Source organism: Aspergillus fijiensis (genome assembly GCF_003184825.1).
Source record: "Aspergillus fijiensis CBS 313.89 unplaced genomic scaffold BO72scaffold_33, whole genome shotgun sequence".
Lineage (NCBI taxonomy): Eukaryota > Fungi > Ascomycota > Eurotiomycetes > Eurotiales > Aspergillaceae > Aspergillus > Aspergillus fijiensis.
This window is the reverse complement of record NW_024469009.1, coordinates 217,832-236,073: the sequence shown is the minus strand read 5'-3', so window position 1 is coordinate 236,073 and position 18,242 is coordinate 217,832. Positions and strand designations below refer to the sequence as shown.

At 55.3% G+C, this 18,242-nt stretch overlaps 8 protein-coding genes and 1 non-coding gene across 9 annotated transcripts; 4 read left to right on the top strand and 5 right to left on the bottom strand.

The window, feature by feature from the left end:
- Positions 1-338: 338 nt before the first annotated feature.
- On the bottom strand, positions 339-950 carry BO72DRAFT_381143 (uncharacterized protein; the record flags this gene model as incomplete). Its single annotated transcript, XM_040941423.1, has 2 exons — positions 339-488; positions 552-950. Coding segments are annotated over 2 exons (549 nt in total), but the record flags the coding sequence as incomplete, so codon positions are not given.
- Positions 951-1,863: 913 nt separating this feature from the next.
- BO72DRAFT_t168 lies at positions 1,864-1,945 on the bottom strand. The gene has a single exon. It is a non-coding gene; the product is annotated as a tRNA-Ser (tRNA).
- Positions 1,946-3,810: 1,865 nt separating this feature from the next.
- Positions 3,811-4,924, bottom strand: BO72DRAFT_512751 (NAD(P)-binding protein; the record flags this gene model as incomplete). The annotated part of the gene is made up of 2 exons (XM_040949448.1): positions 4,261-4,924; positions 3,811-4,201 (listed from the first exon to the last, which is right to left on the bottom strand). The coding sequence occupies exons 1-2, from the start codon at positions 4,854-4,856 to the stop codon at positions 3,811-3,813; spliced, it is 987 nt and encodes a 328-aa protein (XP_040799941.1). The 5' UTR covers positions 4,857-4,924.
- Positions 4,925-5,213: 289 nt separating this feature from the next.
- On the top strand, positions 5,214-7,551 carry BO72DRAFT_469707 (Zn(II)2Cys6 transcription factor; the record flags this gene model as incomplete). Its single annotated transcript, XM_040946974.1, has 6 exons — positions 5,214-5,293; positions 5,358-5,676; positions 5,770-5,992; positions 6,044-6,075; positions 6,127-7,443; positions 7,495-7,551. 6 exons carry the CDS (start codon positions 5,214-5,216, stop codon positions 7,549-7,551), a joined length of 2,028 nt encoding a protein of 675 aa, XP_040799940.1.
- Positions 7,552-7,965: 414 nt separating this feature from the next.
- Positions 7,966-8,282, bottom strand: BO72DRAFT_497656 (uncharacterized protein; the record flags this gene model as incomplete). Its single annotated transcript, XM_040948714.1, has 2 exons — positions 7,966-8,150; positions 8,210-8,282. The coding sequence occupies 2 exons, from the start codon at positions 8,280-8,282 to the stop codon at positions 7,966-7,968; spliced, it is 258 nt and encodes an 85-aa protein (XP_040799939.1).
- A 1,572-nt stretch (positions 8,283-9,854) lies between these two features.
- On the top strand, positions 9,855-10,310 carry BO72DRAFT_381130 (uncharacterized protein; the record flags this gene model as incomplete). The annotated part of the gene is made up of 1 exon (XM_040941421.1): positions 9,855-10,310. A coding segment is annotated over one exon (456 nt), but the record flags the coding sequence as incomplete, so codon positions are not given.
- Positions 10,311-10,327: 17 nt separating this feature from the next.
- BO72DRAFT_449368 (oxidase ustYa family protein) lies at positions 10,328-11,527 on the bottom strand. Its single transcript, XM_040945007.1, has one exon. It carries the CDS (start codon positions 11,247-11,249, stop codon positions 10,425-10,427), a length of 825 nt encoding a protein of 274 aa, XP_040799937.1. The 5' UTR covers positions 11,250-11,527; the 3' UTR covers positions 10,328-10,424.
- A 776-nt stretch (positions 11,528-12,303) lies between these two features.
- On the top strand, positions 12,304-14,404 carry BO72DRAFT_478483 (putative O-methyltransferase; the record flags this gene model as incomplete). Its single annotated transcript, XM_040947510.1, has 4 exons — positions 12,304-12,543; positions 12,649-12,930; positions 13,031-13,635; positions 13,757-14,404. 4 exons carry the CDS (start codon positions 12,304-12,306, stop codon positions 13,929-13,931), a joined length of 1,302 nt encoding a protein of 433 aa, XP_040799936.1. The 3' UTR covers positions 13,932-14,404.
- An 802-nt stretch (positions 14,405-15,206) lies between these two features.
- Positions 15,207-17,285, top strand: BO72DRAFT_432099 (uncharacterized protein). The gene is made up of 3 exons (XM_040943162.1): positions 15,207-15,827; positions 15,884-16,012; positions 16,090-17,285. The coding sequence occupies exons 1-3, from the start codon at positions 15,684-15,686 to the stop codon at positions 16,930-16,932; spliced, it is 1,116 nt and encodes a 371-aa protein (XP_040799935.1). The 5' UTR covers positions 15,207-15,683; the 3' UTR covers positions 16,933-17,285.
- The last annotated feature ends 957 nt before the right edge of the window (positions 17,286-18,242 follow it).

Below are 18,242 nucleotides of genomic sequence, written 5' to 3'. Positions count from 1 at the left end.
GGTGTGCTGTCCACCCAACAATCCTCTGTGCTCAATGAGCAGGGCAGGATCAGGCGGGGGTCGATGGTCCCTTGGCCCACCCACGGTGTAGATGTCTCCTGCCAATTACTGGAAGCGTTGTTGGGGGATCGAAGCGACCGGGAAGCTGGCTGCTTGAGCTCGACGGGATGCAGAAGCTCCTTCTGCGCGTCCTGGCTGTCGAAGCAATCATCTGAGGTCCTACCTTCTCTCAATTGCTCGTCGCAGTCCCGAACGACGCCTCTTTGCGGGAAGCTGCGTTTCCTCCTCGTTTTCATCACCCGGTTGCGCCTGTCACCAGGTGCAGGAGGGCCCTTGCTCAGCACAGATGGAGCTGCACTCTCCCCCTTCGCCCGAATCCTCGTGTATCGATTTTTCAAACTCAGTCCCGTGCGCGGAGGGTCGTGGAATGCCGCAATCGCCGACCAGTTGGTGCCATGCGTTTGGACCGCCTTGAGAAGTTCTTCGTCCTGCTCGCCTCCCGGTTCGTGTCAGCTGTCGAGCTCAAAGTAGTATCGAGAATGAATGTTTACCTCTTGTTCAGTCCAATTGCAATAACTGACATCGGGCCGCAACACCTGCCGCCAGTGACTAGAGCACTGATCGGCGCAGCGAGACCCCACGAGGGAGGCGATCTGAGTCCAGTTGTTGCCATGCTCCCGCACCGCCTCGCTGAGTCGCTTGTCCTCCTCCGGCGACCAGACGCCCTTGATCTTGCCGCCAGCCAGCGTGTTCCACCACCGCTTGCGGCAGTCTTTGTTCGAGCGGCCAGGGACTTTCCGAGCGAGCTCACTCCAGAGGACCGTGTCCGAGGTGCCGAGTGCTGTAGCAGAAGAAAGTGTCAGAGTGCGGGATGAGGCAAGGTGGAGAAGGTACTGTGGGAGCTGTCTCCATGCACCCACAGTTTTGAACCAGCTTGCGGAGGAGTTCATCCTCTTTGGTCGTCCAGCTGCGTCTGCTGCGCTTCATGCTTGATGGAGGTCGAGGTAGTATGACATTTGGAGAATCGCTGTAGGGGACACGGAAGGATATAGGGGATATCGGGCGACATGTACCACTCTTCCCTGCCACCGATAAGTGAAATGTGACTCAATCTTGTTGATAGGGGGATACGGTGCGGGCCAGAGCAATCACGGCGAACTTGAGACAAGTTTGACACTGCGACCAGACATTCAACTGCGAGAAGCTTCCACCGTATTGAAAAAGGGCAGGCTGAGAAAGGGAGTCACCACAGTCTCGCAGCCGGTGGAACATACCCCTCCTGCTCCTGTCTGAGTCTCACAATCGCGAATTCTTGAATCGTTGCGAGTCTGTACAAATCCATGAGGTGATGGTCCGCCCATCGATGTCTCGGGGTGGAAATGGCCGGTACTTGTGAGTTCCAGAATTGTGCCCTACCCTTCTCGCTCGACATGAACGGGCCACTCTCCAATCCCCTCAACACATTTTTGAATGCGAGATAGCATTGCTGGAGTCGATTGCCGAAGGAGTATCCGTCCCAACAAAATAGGAACGCGTGCATACCTCTTTAATTCTCACCGACAGAAGCCACCTTATTGAGACATGGCGGAGTCAATGTATTGACCTTGGGTCTGAGTTCTAAACCAGCGGGTGAACAGGGATCCTGTCAAGCGGTATAAGATTCAATGGTGCGGGAACTATCGTATCATTTCAACTTCAATTCATCGGCAACCAGCTGTGAGGCTGTATAGTGGCGTCCAAAACCACCTACTCAGGTATCGTTGATACATATAAGTCTGTGCTTTGGTAAAGTAAGAATCATTGGCTCCGGCCGTTGCAGTGTGGATACCAGCCCCAACAGCAGAAACCAACAAAACCAAAAAACGACAGCAGTCGGATTTGAACCGACGCCTCCGAAGAGAATAGATTTCTAGTCTATCGCCTTAGACCACTCGGCCATACTGTCTTGGATGCGAGTTTGGCTCAAAACTGGGCTTGATAAAGAAACCAAAAGCAATGCAGCAGCCCGTTGTCAACTCATCCTTGACTGCATTGCACTAACCAGTTGATCATCGGAAATATGGAAGATCGGCCAAGCCTTATAGCATGAGTGTTGGCGTATAAGCTACAATACTCAACAACACGCCCACCCTCCTCTTTCAAGCAAGACTCTGTATCGACAGATGTCTCAGGCCTGTCCGTATTCATTGACCAATGTGCCCTCTGTCTTAGGGGACAGGCTTGGCGTAATCGTATCGCTTAACAGAATACCTCCAATAATCTCGTCTGTATACGTAGTCTAGTCCCCATCGGTGAAACATATTGATGTGTGTGGTACAAATGAATCTTTATCACAGGTCTGTCTTCACGCCTGTTGGAATTGCCAAGTCATCTCCGGCTGTCGACCTGCTCACGCCCAGTTCCACTACATCGTCTGTCTGCTATGCTTCAAGACACTGCCAACCCGACTTTGTCTATTAGTTAGACTGTGTTCTCACATTCAGTTACGGCGAGTAGTTCAATTACTCGTTTGCTACCTTTGCTTCTCCTATACGGGAGCTATTGCCCGACGACTTAGTCGCTCCACAATAGTGAGTTGCGTCTCTAGGCATGGGATAACGTTCTCCCCATTATAGTGGGCTACTCATCGTTCGTCCCTAGCTTCTTGGACTACTGCTATTGTCGAAAATCTTGTGTGACAGCTCATTTTCCTGCTTTGGAAGTTAACGTGCCGGGATGGCCCTGAAGAAGAGCTGTCACTCTCCATCGCCTAATATCTAGAACGCAGCCCGAAGAGCTTCCCTCGGGGTTACAGGCATTCATTGAGATCACTCGGGACCAGACTAAGTGCTTCATATAGCCTGATAACCACGGGAGATAACTACCACTGCTGAGTTCCACCCGTCCAGATCCAGCAGATACCGTTTAACATGCATGTGCCCCCCTGGTGCAGACGTTCCCCTGACTCAGAGTTCCAATTTTGGGGCAAGTATCTCGACTTCGCCACTTTTTTGCACCTAGCTCTGCGCCTCCTGAGCCATCTCCTCTAGTCGGCCAAGCGCAACGGGTCCTCCAGATGCCCATCGTTTCCCCAATCTCCTCGCACTGCACTATCCGACATCACTACTCGCACATCCAGAGCTCTGAGGCGGGCTTCAAAATATCCGATCAGCCTCAAAGGGGGTGGCAGGCGCACCAAAAACTGCTTGAAGCGTGGCTGTGTCCGATCCGCTAGGTATGCTGGATGTGACTAGAACACTGGCGCATCAACTTAGTGCGGTGCGTCTTTCATGTACGGCGAACGCTTTTACATTGTCGTCTAATCTCAATTTACTTTACTCAGGAACGGTGGTAGAAGATTACTCCGGCATTTATTCTCGCATTATCCACCGTCCAGACCTTCGATATTGGAAGGAAGGGGAGGAATATCTTCCCACAGGTCCAACGAGCTAGACCCTTGGTTCTGTTTCGGTTTTTTCCTATACTGTTGGCGTTAGTGTATGACGTTGTTTTGTTCTTCTACTCTGTCCTGTGTCTGTGCCTGGGTTTAATTATGTTGAGGTTGGTAGGGTTGTGACCTGGCTTTGGACAGCGAAGAATGCAGATGATAACAAACCCAACGATGGTGGTTGAAGTGAAGGACATGAGAGTATTTTGATCCACCAAGCCACATGTCTACAGTAGTGCGCAAGTACTACCAGCAACCGTCAAATCACTTGCAGAATATTCTATTCAATCGCATATTCAAAGTGACGAATTTTCATCGCACCCACTGTCCCCATGTCACCACACACTCCTATGAGCCCAGCATTCGACCCTCAACCGGCCTCCTCAACACAGATTCTGCATGATACCAGGCTGGATCGCCTCCAGCCTCCTGCAGAGCGCATTCCACACGTATGTGGCCCGCTGCTCGTCGGCCGCGATGGGGGCATAGGCCTGCACGGCGCCGGCGCGCATGTATCGTCCGTGGGTTTCGCGCCCGGCGGCGGCCGTCTGGACCACCAGCCGGGCACCCTCCTCGGCGGTGCGGGCGGTGATCGCCTCGAAGATCTTGAAGAGCACCCTGGCTAGCCCGGTCGACTCGCTGATGATGCCGGTCTTGCAGAAACACGGGTCGAGGGCGTTGACCGCAATCGAAGAAGAGCGATCGCTCGTCGAGTCGACGAGGGCGGCTAGCTTGATCATCGCGTAAAGTTGCAGTAGCTTGGAGAGGTTGTACCTAATGCAGCATATTCCATGAGCAATGGATCCTGTGGCACGTAGGGCGGGTATACTGACTGGTTCATGAAGTTCACGTGGGATTCCTCCCGAAACCAGGTGAAGATATCCTCCCCGTGCTGCGCAGGGTACTCGGCGATGTCGTAGAGCGCGGAGGCGACGAAGGTGATCACCGGCGTGATGCCATAGGTTCGAGCTGTCGCCTGCATTTTCGGGATCATCTGGACCGTCAGCAGGAAGGTGCCGATGTTGTTGACGGCCAGGGTGCGCTCGGTGTCGTAGACGACTTTGAACTTGTTGGCGTGGATCCCGGCGTTGTTGATCAGGACGTCGACGCGTGGAAGTGAGCGAGCGGCCCATTCTGCGAACCGCTTGATCGAGGCCGGGGACTCCAGGTCGAGTTCTCGGACGTCGACGAGGTTGGTCTTACAGTTCAGCTGGGCCTCGATCTCGCGTTTGGCCTGCTGGCCTCGGGACCGACTGCGGCACGCGAAGATGACCTTCTCGGCCCCGAGATGAATGAGGTGCTTCACAGTCTCTCGTCCTAAGCCTCCATTGGCGCCAGTCACGATGATAGTCTTGTTGGTGAAGGAGGCGGATGGTTGGGGGATACGGAGAAAGAATTGGGTATAGAAGAAGTCGCTGAGGGTGGGCATCGTGCGATTTTGGGTCTACGCGACTATGAGAGTATGGCTGTCGAGGAATTGGACTGTGGAAAGTGACTCTGAATTGATAGAATAAGGCTCTTCCTTACGCATGTGTTCGGCGTTCAACTATATACGTCGTCTTTTGCTATTTTTCACAGTGGCATACAATCTCGGGGTTAAGTCCAGACAGGCCGGATATAACAAGTCCGTGGAGATCAGCATAGTGCAGCCTCAGGTATCAGGCACCAATTGCACGTGAGGCTCGTGATCGGTTAAGTCCGCGGATTTAAGGCTGTACTCCGCAGCTTACTTCGCATCATTCATCATCATCATTCTTGGTTTCTTCTTCAGTGGGCTGTATTCTAGATGCAGTCTCCCGTCCAACCCGTGTCACAACGACGACGCGCCCGCATTCCTCTATCGTGTGACCCCTGCCGCACGCGAAAGTGTGTAGATCACATCAATGCTCTGTATGATCCGAGGCAATGGCTCCATTGCTGACCTAGATAGAATCAAATGCAACCGGGAATACCCTTGCCAGAACTGTATCACTCGTGACGAGCAGTCATCATGTCACTTCAAAGGGGCCAAGATTGACTCCCTTTCGAATGCTCGGCGTGAGAGTCAGCTCGATCCCATGCGCCAGCGGATCGACCAGTTGGAAAATATGGTGAAGAGACTCATTGCCCACCAGACACCCGAGAGCCCTAAGCCTGGCGACCTGGTCGCGTCCGCTACCAAAGATGTAGCCTCTGCGGGAAAGGTAGTGCTCGATGGCGCCCATTCAGTCTACCAGGGTGGCGATGATTGGTATGATGTGTTAGAGGAGGTATCTCGTCCTGTTCCTGATTCCAAGGCCACCTCAACTATCTTCTATCACCTGCCGGTTTGCTGTCATTCAAGCTCAACTGATGATTTTCAGATCAACCAACTCAAAAACACCTGGGCCCAGGCCCAAGACGACCGAGTGGGCCATCAGACTCCACCCACGCAGTCGCAATTAGCCGATGGATCGAGCCTTCTGTTCGGTCAAGTGAAGCCCATAGATCGAATCGAGATCCTGGCCACTCTCCCACCCAAGCGCGAATTGGACAATCTGGTGGCTGTTTTCTTCGATCGCCCAACCTTCCCAATTGCCGTTCCTCGTACGTGTCAGCCACAGCTCACTTGGTCCGCGAGTCTGATACATGTCTTAGCCATCATCCACGAGTCGACCTTCATGCGGGAGGTAAGAGCACACGACCCGTATTGATCATATCCTAGGGTAACCTTAGCGCAGTATCACGAGCATTGCAAGAACCCATCCCACGCGAACTTCATCTGGCTGGGACTCTTATTCTCCATTCTTGGTATCGTCATGCTAGCCTATCACCAACACGGCGAGCCACCAGAGTACGAAGGCCGCTCGGAGTCTCTCTTCCAATTGTACCGCATCCGCACGGCGCAGTGTCTCCTGAGCGGCGACATCGCCAAATGCCTCCCCTACACCGTGGAGACCCTGCGCTTCAACGCCACCGCCGAGCTCAACCGCAAGGACGACAACCGTCGCGGCCTCTGGATCATGACCGGCGTGCTAGTCCGCACGGCCATCAACATGGGCTATCACCGCGACCCCGCGCACTCGTCACCCCCGATCCCCCCCTTGCAAGCAGAGTATCGTCGCCGCATCTGGCTCGCCGTGATTAGCATGGACAACATGACCTCGTTCGGCGCGGGCCTCCCTCGCATGCTGTCCGCCATATACTCCGACACGAGGGAGCCTCGCAACCTGCACGACTGGGAGCTGCCCGCGGATGATGCCACCGCTGCCAGCCTCCCACCTTCTCGACCCTTGACCGAATCCACCGCGGTGACCTACCTAATCGTCAAGGGCCGCCTGTGCCACGCCCTCGGCCGCGTCGTAGACCTCACGTGCAGCCCTACCTCCAGCACCTACGCGGATGTCCTCGCCGCCGACCGCATGCTGTCCGCGGCCTACGACAGCTTCCCTTCACACATGCAGCCACCGGCCCCGCCGCAGCCCCTGGAGCAGCTCCGCCTTTTCCACGCACAGATCGGACTCCGGTCCATCTACCACCGGGCGATGTGCACCCTGCACCGCCGGTTCCTGACCCAGGCCAAGACGAACCCGCAGTACCGATTCTCGCGGGATCGGTGCCTCGCCTCCGCCCGCGCGCTGCTGGCCACCCAGCGCGATCTGTCCGAGCAGTGGTACCGGTTCGCGCACACGCGCCAGATCCTCAGCTTTGCGGCGATGGTGGTCTTCCTCGAGCTGGAGCTGATGCGCCAATTCCCCGGTGCGGAGGACGCGGTGGAGCAGGCGGATCTACGGCGGGATCTGGAGACGTCGGTGGCGCTGTGGGGGGTGAATCGGGGGACCTGCGACGAGGCTGGGAGGCAGTGGCAGGTCCTCGCTGGGATGCTGGAGGGTGTTCGTAGTCGCTCTGATGCGAAAGATGGTGATGGCGGTGGTGGTGTTGAGGCGGCGTCGGCCGATCATGCATCTGGCCTGGGGCTGTGGGGCCCTCCGTCCCAGATGCCGGGCGTCGATGGTTTCACTTTCGAGAAGGAATTGGCCTCCGTCGAAATTGATTGGGTATGTTTTCTTCGTCGCTGGCGGTGAAAATTATGTGCTAATCGGTTCTAGGCTGCATGGGATTCTTACATTGAAGATGCTGGTTTTGGATCGGGACCAATCTACTAATCCATGGTTCTGTGTACCGTAACCTGAGAGAACGTAGACCTACAGCAGACTATATACACGCATAAATCCATCCCGATACACATTCAAACTCGTTTCCGTTATTCACCCTGCACCTGGCCCTGCACTCTACCAGACCCCCCGATCCCACACTCCTTTGCAATGCAATAAGGGGAATCTAACTTCTATGCTCTAACAACGATACAAAAATCTCAAATAGCACAAGAATGAAGGAAGCGACCATAAACAAGTATATATAACATCATTATCAACATACTAAACCCGGGTTCAGTTTAGAGACAGGAGGAGTCATCACATCGTGGAACATAAGCCGATAGCTGCTGCGTGGCGCCCCGGCAGGGTCGAAAGAATCTCATTTCAGTTTTTGGGCTTTTTTTTTTTTCGCTTTTTCGTTTTTCATTCCGGTACGGCCCAGGTATAGACGACCTTGTCGTCGCCGTCCTCTCGTTTGCGACTCTCCGGTACGGCCCAGGTGTAGACGACCTTGTCGTCGCCGTCCTCGCGTTTGCGACTTCTCTCCGGTATGGCCCAGGTGTAAGCGACCCTATCGTCACCGTCGGCTACTTCGCGTCTGGAGGATTCTACATGAGATTATGTATGTTAGTCTACCGGTAGATGACAGGCCGACTGAGCAACTAACCTCCGACGAGTGGTGCAGCGTTGGTGAGGGTCAACGCGGCCAGGCCGCAGTATAGCACCATGGTAAGATGCATGATGGGTGTAGTAGTTTGCAAATGGAGGAATTTGCAAGTCGATTGAGTTCGTTCCTCGAAATTCGTCCCCTTATACCAAAACACGAGAATCGGGTAAGAAAGGTTCAATTAAGAAGTTGCCAGCAGAACCACCCCCACCGAAATGAAACGCTTGTATTGACTTTCGTAACGGTCGCTAAGAGAAACTGACAGGTGACAGCAGAGAAAGGACAGGCGACAGATTGTCGAGACAGCGGAATCCGGCGGGTCACAGCATGGGATTGAGCATCCTTCACAGAAAAAGAGGGGTGGGGAGGGTTGGGAGCTGACGGACGGGGAAAAAAAGAATCAATGGAAATGGGGGGAAAATGCCTTAGTTAAGGTGGTTGAATGGCCGAGAAACGTAACAGCGAACAGTTCATTCATTTCATTCATCCAAGAAAGTTAAGTAGATAAGAAAACGAACATTGAGAGAAACCAAGGGCAATGAACCAGTTTACCCATCAACCTGGGCGGGCGACGACACTGCAAAAGGTTTCGGCTGCCGCTTGGAGAAACACGAGGGAAAAGCGAACTGGCAGGGCGTCCACCGGCCACAATACCTACGTACATGGCGTCATGGTGTTTCCCTTGGCAAGGTATGTAATCCAATTTTGGGTTTTTTTTGTCTGAATTCCGACCGGGAGTGGAAAGGGTTTCCTCCGCCCCCAATCGCCTTTCTGCTGCCTTGCAGTCATTTCAATTCCTTCTTATGTCTGTCTGGGCCGAGCGCGGCATGAGGGTTGGTGGGGCGGGCTACGAGGACACATCCGTTGAGTAAAGTCGGTATGTATGGATGTATGGACGTGTTTTCCTTTCTTTTCCTTTTTTTAAATTTTTTTTTTCTTTTTCTTGTTTTCTTAATCCATTCGCTCTCTGACCGAGATAGAATACAGGTTCTTTGCAGAGTAATCCGATTATCCCGTCTTGTCAACTCAGCCACCGTTTGAGGAGGGAAAGGATAAGAACAGAAGAAATCAAGGTGGTGGCGCGGGTATTATTCTCACTGTATGTACAGTTTTTACAGGTGTAGTGTTGGAAGGAGGAACTACTGGCAATCTTACCGCAGAACAAGGATCTCTCGGTCTAGGATTGTTTATGCACCTCTGGCCCTGCATCTACCGGCACGCCGGAGTCGCTCTTGTCGTATGATAGGAGGGATAAGAGAAGGAAGAAGTAGAAGAAAAGTCTCAATTTTAGATTTTATGAAGTTCTACCCCACCCTTTACTTTCTTTCTCTTCTATCTGGCGGGGTGAGTTGGCCATCATGTCGTTCGAACTCCCCTCCAAACCCCACGAGCCCTTGATGCGCGGGGAAGAGGACTACCACGATGAGCCCGCACCGCCCCGACACCGCAACGCAAACCCGCGATCAACCTTCATCCGGTGCGGCTGGATGCTTCTTGGATTTCTGGTTGCTGCGGTGGTTTTCGGCCTCGGGGTTTCCATTGGGAAGGGTATTCCGACCAGGAAGCGCGAGGGACTGTTGAGTACGATTTCCCCCAACTTTTCACAGCAACATACTTGAATCTAACACTGTTCTTCCCTTGACAAACGACTGTAGTCCCCGATGGCGACATCCAGATCCACATGGAATACAACGGCACCTTCTCGCAGCATCCTTCGCCTGAGACCGACGCGGCGTGGGCCTCCCTCTTTCCCAAGGGAGTCGGTTTCGTCAAACACCCAACCCTGGCGCCCGAGCTGTCCGGGTTGGTCGTCTTCCACGCGCTGCACTGTCTCAACGCCCTGCGCGAGGTCTACTACGCCGCCGTGGACGGGCAGCTCCCCCATGTGGCGCACGAACACGACCACATGAAGGACCCGCACCACGTCCGGCACTGCTTCGACTACTTGCGCCAGAGTCTGATGTGTGCGGCCGACACGAACCTCGAGCCCGTTGACAAGGAGCTCCAAGGCGTGACGGGATGGGGGTATAGTCGGACGTGCCGGGACTACGAGAGCGTCAAGGCGTGGGCGGAGGCACACTGGTCGAACGATCCCTCCTAGCATTCTCTGCAGTGTATACAGATCACGAGTTTCTTTATTCTATTCGACATTCAATGAGTCATGATCTTCATAAGTCCAAACCATCTGCCATGTACATAGAGTGAAGTCATCAACCTAAGCGCCGCCCAAAACCCCGGGCTCCCACGCATCCACCGCTCGTGCATCATTCCACTTCCGCAGTCGCTCCCAATCGACGCAGACATGATTCCCCTTGGCTTCGACCGTCAACTCCCTCTGCTTACCCTCCGGACCGGTCTGAATCCACCGGAACCCACTCAGCGTCACGTCCGCCCGACACAGACTCGCCTCCCGGAGCAACTCGACGCAGTGGTCGACGTGCGCCTCCTCCTCCACCAGCACCGCCGCCGGGGCGTCCGCCAGATAATGGTCGCGGTAGATCCAGTGGCGGATGCGCTTGAGGCAGTGGAGTTCGTGGAACACCCCCAGTTGGCCGACAAACCCCCCAGGACCTTCGCCTGCGGGCCCGACGATCGGGAGCGAGGTGACGTTGTAGAAGGCGAGGTCCTCCTCGGTAACGCGGATGTTGTTCTTCTCAAACAGCGTGTGCCAGGCGGCCTCGAGCTCCGGCCGCGGTTTGCCGGCGAAGGGGTTGTCGTGGAGGCGGACGGGCCACGGGCGGGTTTCGTACCCTACGGCGTTGGCGGTGCGGAGGGATGGGAAGATGGCGTTGTTAGGGGTGGTAATGAGTCTGCCAAGGGCGATCGGGTTCTGGGTCAGGAGGAGGAGGTAGAGGTAGAGGGGGATGACCAGCGTGTATGCGACCGTGATAATGCTGTAGTGTATCCGCAGCTGGGTGCGCTGGCGCGGGCTGGGGGTCGCCCGTTTCCCCGCGGTCTCGGACAGGGTCTCATGGTCGTTGAGGTCTTCTCCCTCCTCCTCGGTTGGAGCGAGTTGATACCGTTGTTCGTCCTTTCTCATGGTGGATGCTCATTGCACTGCATGGGGGAAGAGCAAGCTCCCTCTATTCACTGGGCCCCCATGGCCATGAATAGAAAGCCCCCCTTCGGTGTGGATGACATAGCCGGGGCACTGGTGAAGAGACAACAACAACAACCACACCACACCACACCACGCCACTTTTCTCACATGCAAGGGTATCGGTCTCGTATTGATGCGGTAAGGCTGTGGAAACGACATCCCCAGCCTTAGGCAGCAGGTATTCATCTTCTTGGAAGAGGGAGGGGGTTTTTCTTTTTCTCGGAGGATATTTTGGTGGTACAGGCGTTGGGTGGGGTCCCAGCAGCCACTTTTAATTAACTTTATTATATTATAGTGCATCAAGAATGAGCTGAATAATCCAATCGCTCTGCTAGTCCGACTGCGCACCGATCTCCACATTCTTCAGCAGGGATTGTCAGTGCCACCTGGCCGGGGTGGTGGATGGGCTATGCCGCTTTGATCGGGAGGTGGGGTATTCTGGAAAGGAGCACATCATTTCGGCGTTCGAACAAGTCGCCAATAACCCCAGAATACACAGTTCACCGGTCGCTTTTATCGCTGATGTCGCATTACTAGTAACTGTCATGTACTCCTAGCAGGAAGTACCTCGTAGCGAGGCCTTGGACGGCCCGCCAAGATTCCACTCGTGCTGCTGCAAGGAATTGATTCTCGTATCCCGGCTCTAGCGTGGGTCGAATGTGGTCAACCCGACCAGCACATGGCGGGCCACGAGATGATTTTCTAGCAACATCAAGACCCCAATCCGGCCGTGCGAATCTCCACGGCATACGTGGGAAGAATTGGCGGTGCAGCTCCCCGGAAGCGCGGGGGTAATCGGCCATCCATCAATGGCATCACAAATGCCATTAACTGACATAGTATATGATCCCTGTCACCTCGTGGACCACCACGACGCCGTCGGTGACTTTGTCTCCACTCCATGGACAGCGCCATCGACTCAATCGATTGACCCCGTTCATCGTCTTGCATACGGCGTGACACTGTTGCCACACTAACTAGCTATACAGCAACCATGCCGTCCCGTCCGACCTCGGATGCAAATTTTGCCGACCTCGGCCGGTCAATCGCGTCCAACCTTGACCGCATCACCCAAATCTATACCGACCTCCAGCAACCGCTACCCTCCTACGAGATCGACTCACCCCTCGACTTTCCGGTCGAGGTGCAGCAGCTCCGGCAGAAAGTGCTAGATGCCACTCTCCAATTGCAGCAGCTGTTACTAGGCCCCAAGGAGAGTTTATTTTTGTGGGCAGTGAGTCTTGTCTCCCATCCAGTACATCGGCAACGGATTCTATATCCGCAAGAGGTCCCCCGTCATGTGACTAATCTCAGCCCTCCCTGCCTCCTGCCTCGAAAGAGGAACAATATAGGCACCATCCGCGCGGTCTCCGACTTCGATCTCGCTCGTTCCTTCCCCGTCGGCGAATCGGCCACGTTCGCCGAGATCGCGACCACCGCTGGACTCCCGGAGCAGAAAGTTCGTCGGATCATCCGCCATGCTGCGACCGAGGGGATCTTCCGCGAGGAGCCGCAGGGGATCGTGAGGCACACGGCCGCTTCGCGGATGCTGGCGGAGGACCAGGTGATGCGCGATTACATCGATGTTCACTATACAGAGATCCTTCCCGCGATGAAAGAGGTCTGCATAGCAACCCCCCCCCCCTGCACGGCCCCTTCGGATCTGTTCTGTAATCATTTCGGACCTCTGACATGACAATTCTCACCTCACCGTGAACCAGACCCCAACCGCCTTGCGCAAATGGCCCAACGCCACCGATGCCGCCCAAACGGGCTTCTCGCTCTCGCAGCCCCCGACCCATCCCACCTTCTTCCAATACCTGACCACCCAGCCCGACCGCGCGCGGGTCTTTGCCTCGGCCATGTCGACCTACAGCACCGGGCCCGAGAATGACGTGAGCCACCTCCGCGACGGTTACGACTGGGCGTCCATATGCGGCGGAGGGGGCGGCGGAGGGGGCGTAGTGGTCGACGTCGGAGGTTCGACGGGGTACGTTTCGCAGGCTCTCGCGCAGGCATTCCCGGCCCTACGCTTCGTCGTTCAGGACACGGCGCCCACCCTCGCCCAGGCGCCCACCGCGACTGCTTCACCCGGGGAACACAGTCGGGTGCAGTTCATCGCGCACGACTTCTTCGCCGACCAGCCCGTCCACGGGGCGGACGTGTACCTGCTGCGCATGGTGTTGCATGATTTCGGGGACGCGGACTGCGTGCGCATCCTGCGCGCGCTGGTGCCCGCGCTGCGGGACGGGGGCATGGTGGTGCTGAATGAGTTCTGCTTGCCTGAGCCCGGGTCGGTGGGGTTGTTGGAGGAGAAGCATATTCGGTATGTTTTGGGCCCCTCTCTCTAGCGCAGATCTATTCCTTGTGGCGACTTGTTGTCGTCGCTGAGCAATGATGCCCCAACCTCGTCCTAACACCGATCCACTGATGATGATCTCTCCCAGAACAATGGACATGAACATGCTCAGCCTGTTCAATTCCCGTGAACGCGATGCCGCAGACTGGCGGGCGCTGTTCGCGCAGGCCGACCCCCGCTTCCGGTGGCGGGGCGTCACCAAACCGGCGGGCTCGAATCTCTCCGTCATTCAGGTGTCGTGGTCGTCCCCAAGTGCCGAGTGAGGCGCGTGGAGTGGATCTTGGGTGTGAAGATTATTCCGATTTTGGTGAATGACTAGTTGCGTGGGTGGGGGGTGTTTCCACTTCTCTTCACATCGTTGTAGTGGGGGCCGGAAAAGCCGATCGTAACGATTTCGTGTCTTGACTTTATTTTTTTTTATTTTTTTTTTTCTTTGGCGAACAATTTCCTGCAGAGATAGGCTGTGTGGGATTCTTGGCATTGGTTTGTTTTGTCAGCGGAGGTGATGAAGAACGCAGAGAACACAGAGGGCCAGACTTGGCTGTGTTGGTGGGGAGTGCAATGACTGAGTGAGAAGGAAAGAAGGAATGAATGCAGTGGGTTATGTCGGTGATAACCGGGGATCAGATGATTTTCCCATCTGCGGTTTTCTCACTGCAGTCAGGCTAGCTGGGTAAATCGTTGGCGAGCGGCGGTCTGGTCTGGGCCAAGATTGAAATGCCATGGTTGTAGGGGGGGGGGGGGTAGGCGGAGTGTGAGAAAATCGATGATCGGGGATCATCTAGGGTGAGAACAGGCACGCAAGGACAATCTTACTCACATACTCCGTACTTTGTGCTCATAAAATCCTATGTACTCATGCAACAAGTCGATAATCAAGCAATACAGCAACGAGGCTGTGCAGTTGCCCATGAATGTCCGAGGTTACGGACTCCACTCCTCTGCAGTGACTTCAGCCAAGGGGGGGGGGGGGAGCCCGAAAGGGGGCCTCGGAGAGGTTGAGGTGAACATCCCTCGTGCGCAGGGTAAGCCGGCCCAGCCAATCGAGTGGCAGGGTTCCCCAGGCTAAAAGATGACCGCATGGCCACATGCATGGTGTGTTGTGCTCCCCAGCCTCTTGCTAGATCTTGGCGGGAGGCCGGTACGTTCTGTCTGATTTGTTTCCTGAGCCGCGAGTCGAGGGGTGCTGCTTGCTGACTGCAAGTTCCAGATGGTCCAAAGATTTGACGGTCAGCGTAGGAACGAAAAGTCAGGAATCAACCTTAAAGTCAGTTCCGCTTAGATCCATAGGATGGATGTCGAGTAGACTAATCAAGAGGCTGTGATCAACCACTGGCACTGCATCAACCAGCTCATCAGCCCTAACTTGGACTACCGTGTAAGGTGCAGTGGAAAGGAAAGCGGGAAGGGTTGCGGGCCGGCAGGGGTGGAGGGGCCAAGTAGCCAGAGCGCTGGCCCCCAAATAACTCCAAGATACGGAGTATTCAGTAACTTAACTGCTCAGTGCCATTCTCTCACTCATAGTCTAGGCATTATGGTCACAATTCACAGCAGGGTGACCAGCCCATGATCTGGTTCTATCCCGTGTGTGGGATGCAGGCAGGCATGTAAGCACCCAAGCAAGGGGACTAAATATTGAATTTGTCCGAGGACCAACAACTATTCGATCGGGGCCTCCATGCTGACTCGCTCACTGGCTTACTGTCCCACGCTTATCCGACCGATAAACCCTGCCTGCCTGCCTGCGATTGGCACCCCAGCCAAACAAACATGCACAAGCGCATACCTAGCATGCTGACACTTGACCAGAGGGGGGAAGGGGAAAGGGCAAGGCGGAGGGGGAGGGATAGCGCTCGTCCTAGCCTCTTCGTGACTTGACAAGCAAGGTAGGGATTAGCAGCGAGCATCATGTATTTGCGCGACATTCCCCTCAATTCCCTCTTCCCTTTTCCTCAAAGCTGGTCTCTTGCGTTGTCGGTCCGTACGCTGGCAACCCGGATTGCACTGCCGCCCGCATGGGCTACAACAAGGGGGAGATGATAGCCTTAGGCTTCATCTTGATGTTTGTACCCGCCATCTTCGTGGGGTTACGTGTCTGGGCCCGGCGCCTCTGTGGCGCTCAAATGGGCTCGGACGACTACACTATCTTCGCCGCCTTGGTAGGATTCGAGCACCATTCCCTCGGTCGCAAACCTGGGTACTGACCTCACCGTAGTTATTCTGCACAGCCGTCTGTATCTGTCAACTGATTGGGGCCATCGATGGACAATTGGGCCAAACCCAGGCGACCTATCCCAATGGGGAGCCCATCCTGGACGACCCACGGTTTCTAACCTACGAACGGGTGCGTATATGCCTCCACCTCGCTCGAGAAGCTGAAAGAGTTGAGAAAAAGTAAGCCACTCTAACCCGCACGGACAGGCCAAATTCGCGCTGCACATGTTATCCGTGATGGGAGTGGGGCTCAGTAAAGCGTCGGTGATCCTGCTGTATATGCGCATCTTTCACACGCGGACTTTCCGGCGGGTGTGCCAGCTGTTTCTAGGGCTGGTCATTGCGTGGACGGCGGTGATGTTCTTCGTGTGCCTGTTCCAGTGCTATCCGGTGACGGCGCTGGTGGAGGGGTTCTACGGCAACAAGTGCATCAACACGATGGTCTTCTACAACGGGCTGAGCGGGTCGGACGTGGTGCTGGACGTGTGCGTGCTGCTGCTGCCCATCCCGATGGTGCTGCGCGTCAAGCTGGAGGTGCGGCAGAAGGCGGCGGTGCTGGGGATGTTCCTGCTGGGCGCGCTGGCCGTCGCCTCCAGCATCGCCCGCCTGGCCGCCTTCATCGAGTGCGAGCGCGTCCTCCTCATCCACTACAATAACGAGACCTACTACACCTCCGGCGTCTTCATCTGGACCGTCGTCGAGCTGGCCCTCGCCATCATCAGCGCCTGTCTGCCCACCCTGCGTCCACTCTTCTTCTATCGGAACCGGGGCGGCCTCCCCACCGGCGACACCTTCAAGCTGGCCCACGAGTATCACGATCACATCCCCTCGCGCCAGGCACGGTACGGTCGCCCCACGGACACGATCGACGAGCTGGAAGCCGCTGTGCCGTGTGACCGGAGTGGGCCCCCGGCCAGCGTGCAGATTCAGATCCAGCGCACCTCCTCCCACGAGCGTCCGCACCCGACCGACGGCGTCATCGTCGTCGAGCACAGCACGACCTGGACGGACGTCGAGGCTTTCAAAACCGATGTTGCGATTGGCAAGTGACGGTCTCGTAGTTCTTCTGATGAGTTGTATGCTGGTATGAGTAATCGGATCATGTTGTTCTCTCCATAGCCTGTGCCCTAGTTTCCTAGTTCATAGTGAATCTGTACATTGCCCTCGATGGGACGTGTATTGACCGCCAACTGTCCTGCGTCTATGCGCGGGTCGAGTTAGGGGTTCTTTGCCATTGCTAACTTTACAATACTTGCTGTATGTGTCTCAAGCTTTGAGATGGTCATGTCCCGAGTTGTTTTGATCGCATGTTCGAGTGCAAGTTATCTTCATCTGGGCTCTTTCTTGAGACCTATCACCTACTCGAGTTCTCAGCCTGCCCAATCCACTAGAGCTCCTCTAGGAAAGGGACATGATTTCATTGAGCGTCCCATCTCGAAACATTCCTCCACCCTGCCCGCCAATAGCTTAAACCTGTGCCCCATGCACGAATGCCGCACAAGGCCCCAGACCCACCATCAGGAATAAGCAAAAAGAAATAAGAAATAAGCCTGGGGTTAAAGAAAATGCACCTCAATTACTGAACACGAGTCCCCATTCAAACTAATGGCTCATACCACCAAGGGTTTCACGTGTTCCTGTGGCTTCTGGAACTAGTTGAGAATCAACACGCCCCGTTCCTGGTTCGTATGATCACAATCCCAGTGAGCACCCCACTAGGAGTCTCTAGTCCACTGCTAGTCAACTCGCACTCCCGACAGAAAATTACCCAGCATTGACCCCCCCACCCCCCGCTCAGTCAATTTCAAGTCGGTCTTTAGTACCATTGAAAAGCAGAAGAATGTCTGCAGTGGCTTGAAACGCCACCGCATGGGCGCTCCATTCTTGACGGCGCGCCGGGCGTTCTACAAAACCCTGCCGCGCACGAGGCGGCCATGTGTCTCGTCCGGTTTACCCGGTAGCTGCAGCAGGTAGCCAGCTAGCGCATTGCAACCGCTTCAGATTCCACAAACGGGATATCTTCCTCGTAATCATATCGACAAAGAGAATAAGCTGCTAGCTTCGCCAGCAGAATAGTCAATGTAGCGCACCGTGACTGGTCCACCCCCGCGAAGCACCGAACCGGAAGTCCAAACCGAGGGTTGACGATGCAAGTTGACAATCCCGCCCACCGCCGTCGGGGTCGGAGTGGGAGGAAAGGATCGAAGGCTAAGCATCCACGTGCGCCTTTTCGTGGCGTGGTTGAAAGCATCGAATCGGCAGTCTGGCTCAGCTTCCGTGCAGACCAAGGGGAAGTCTACGACTACAGCATCCAGCTGGCCTTTGATGGTGTGGGGCCCAATCTACGCCCATACTGCTCT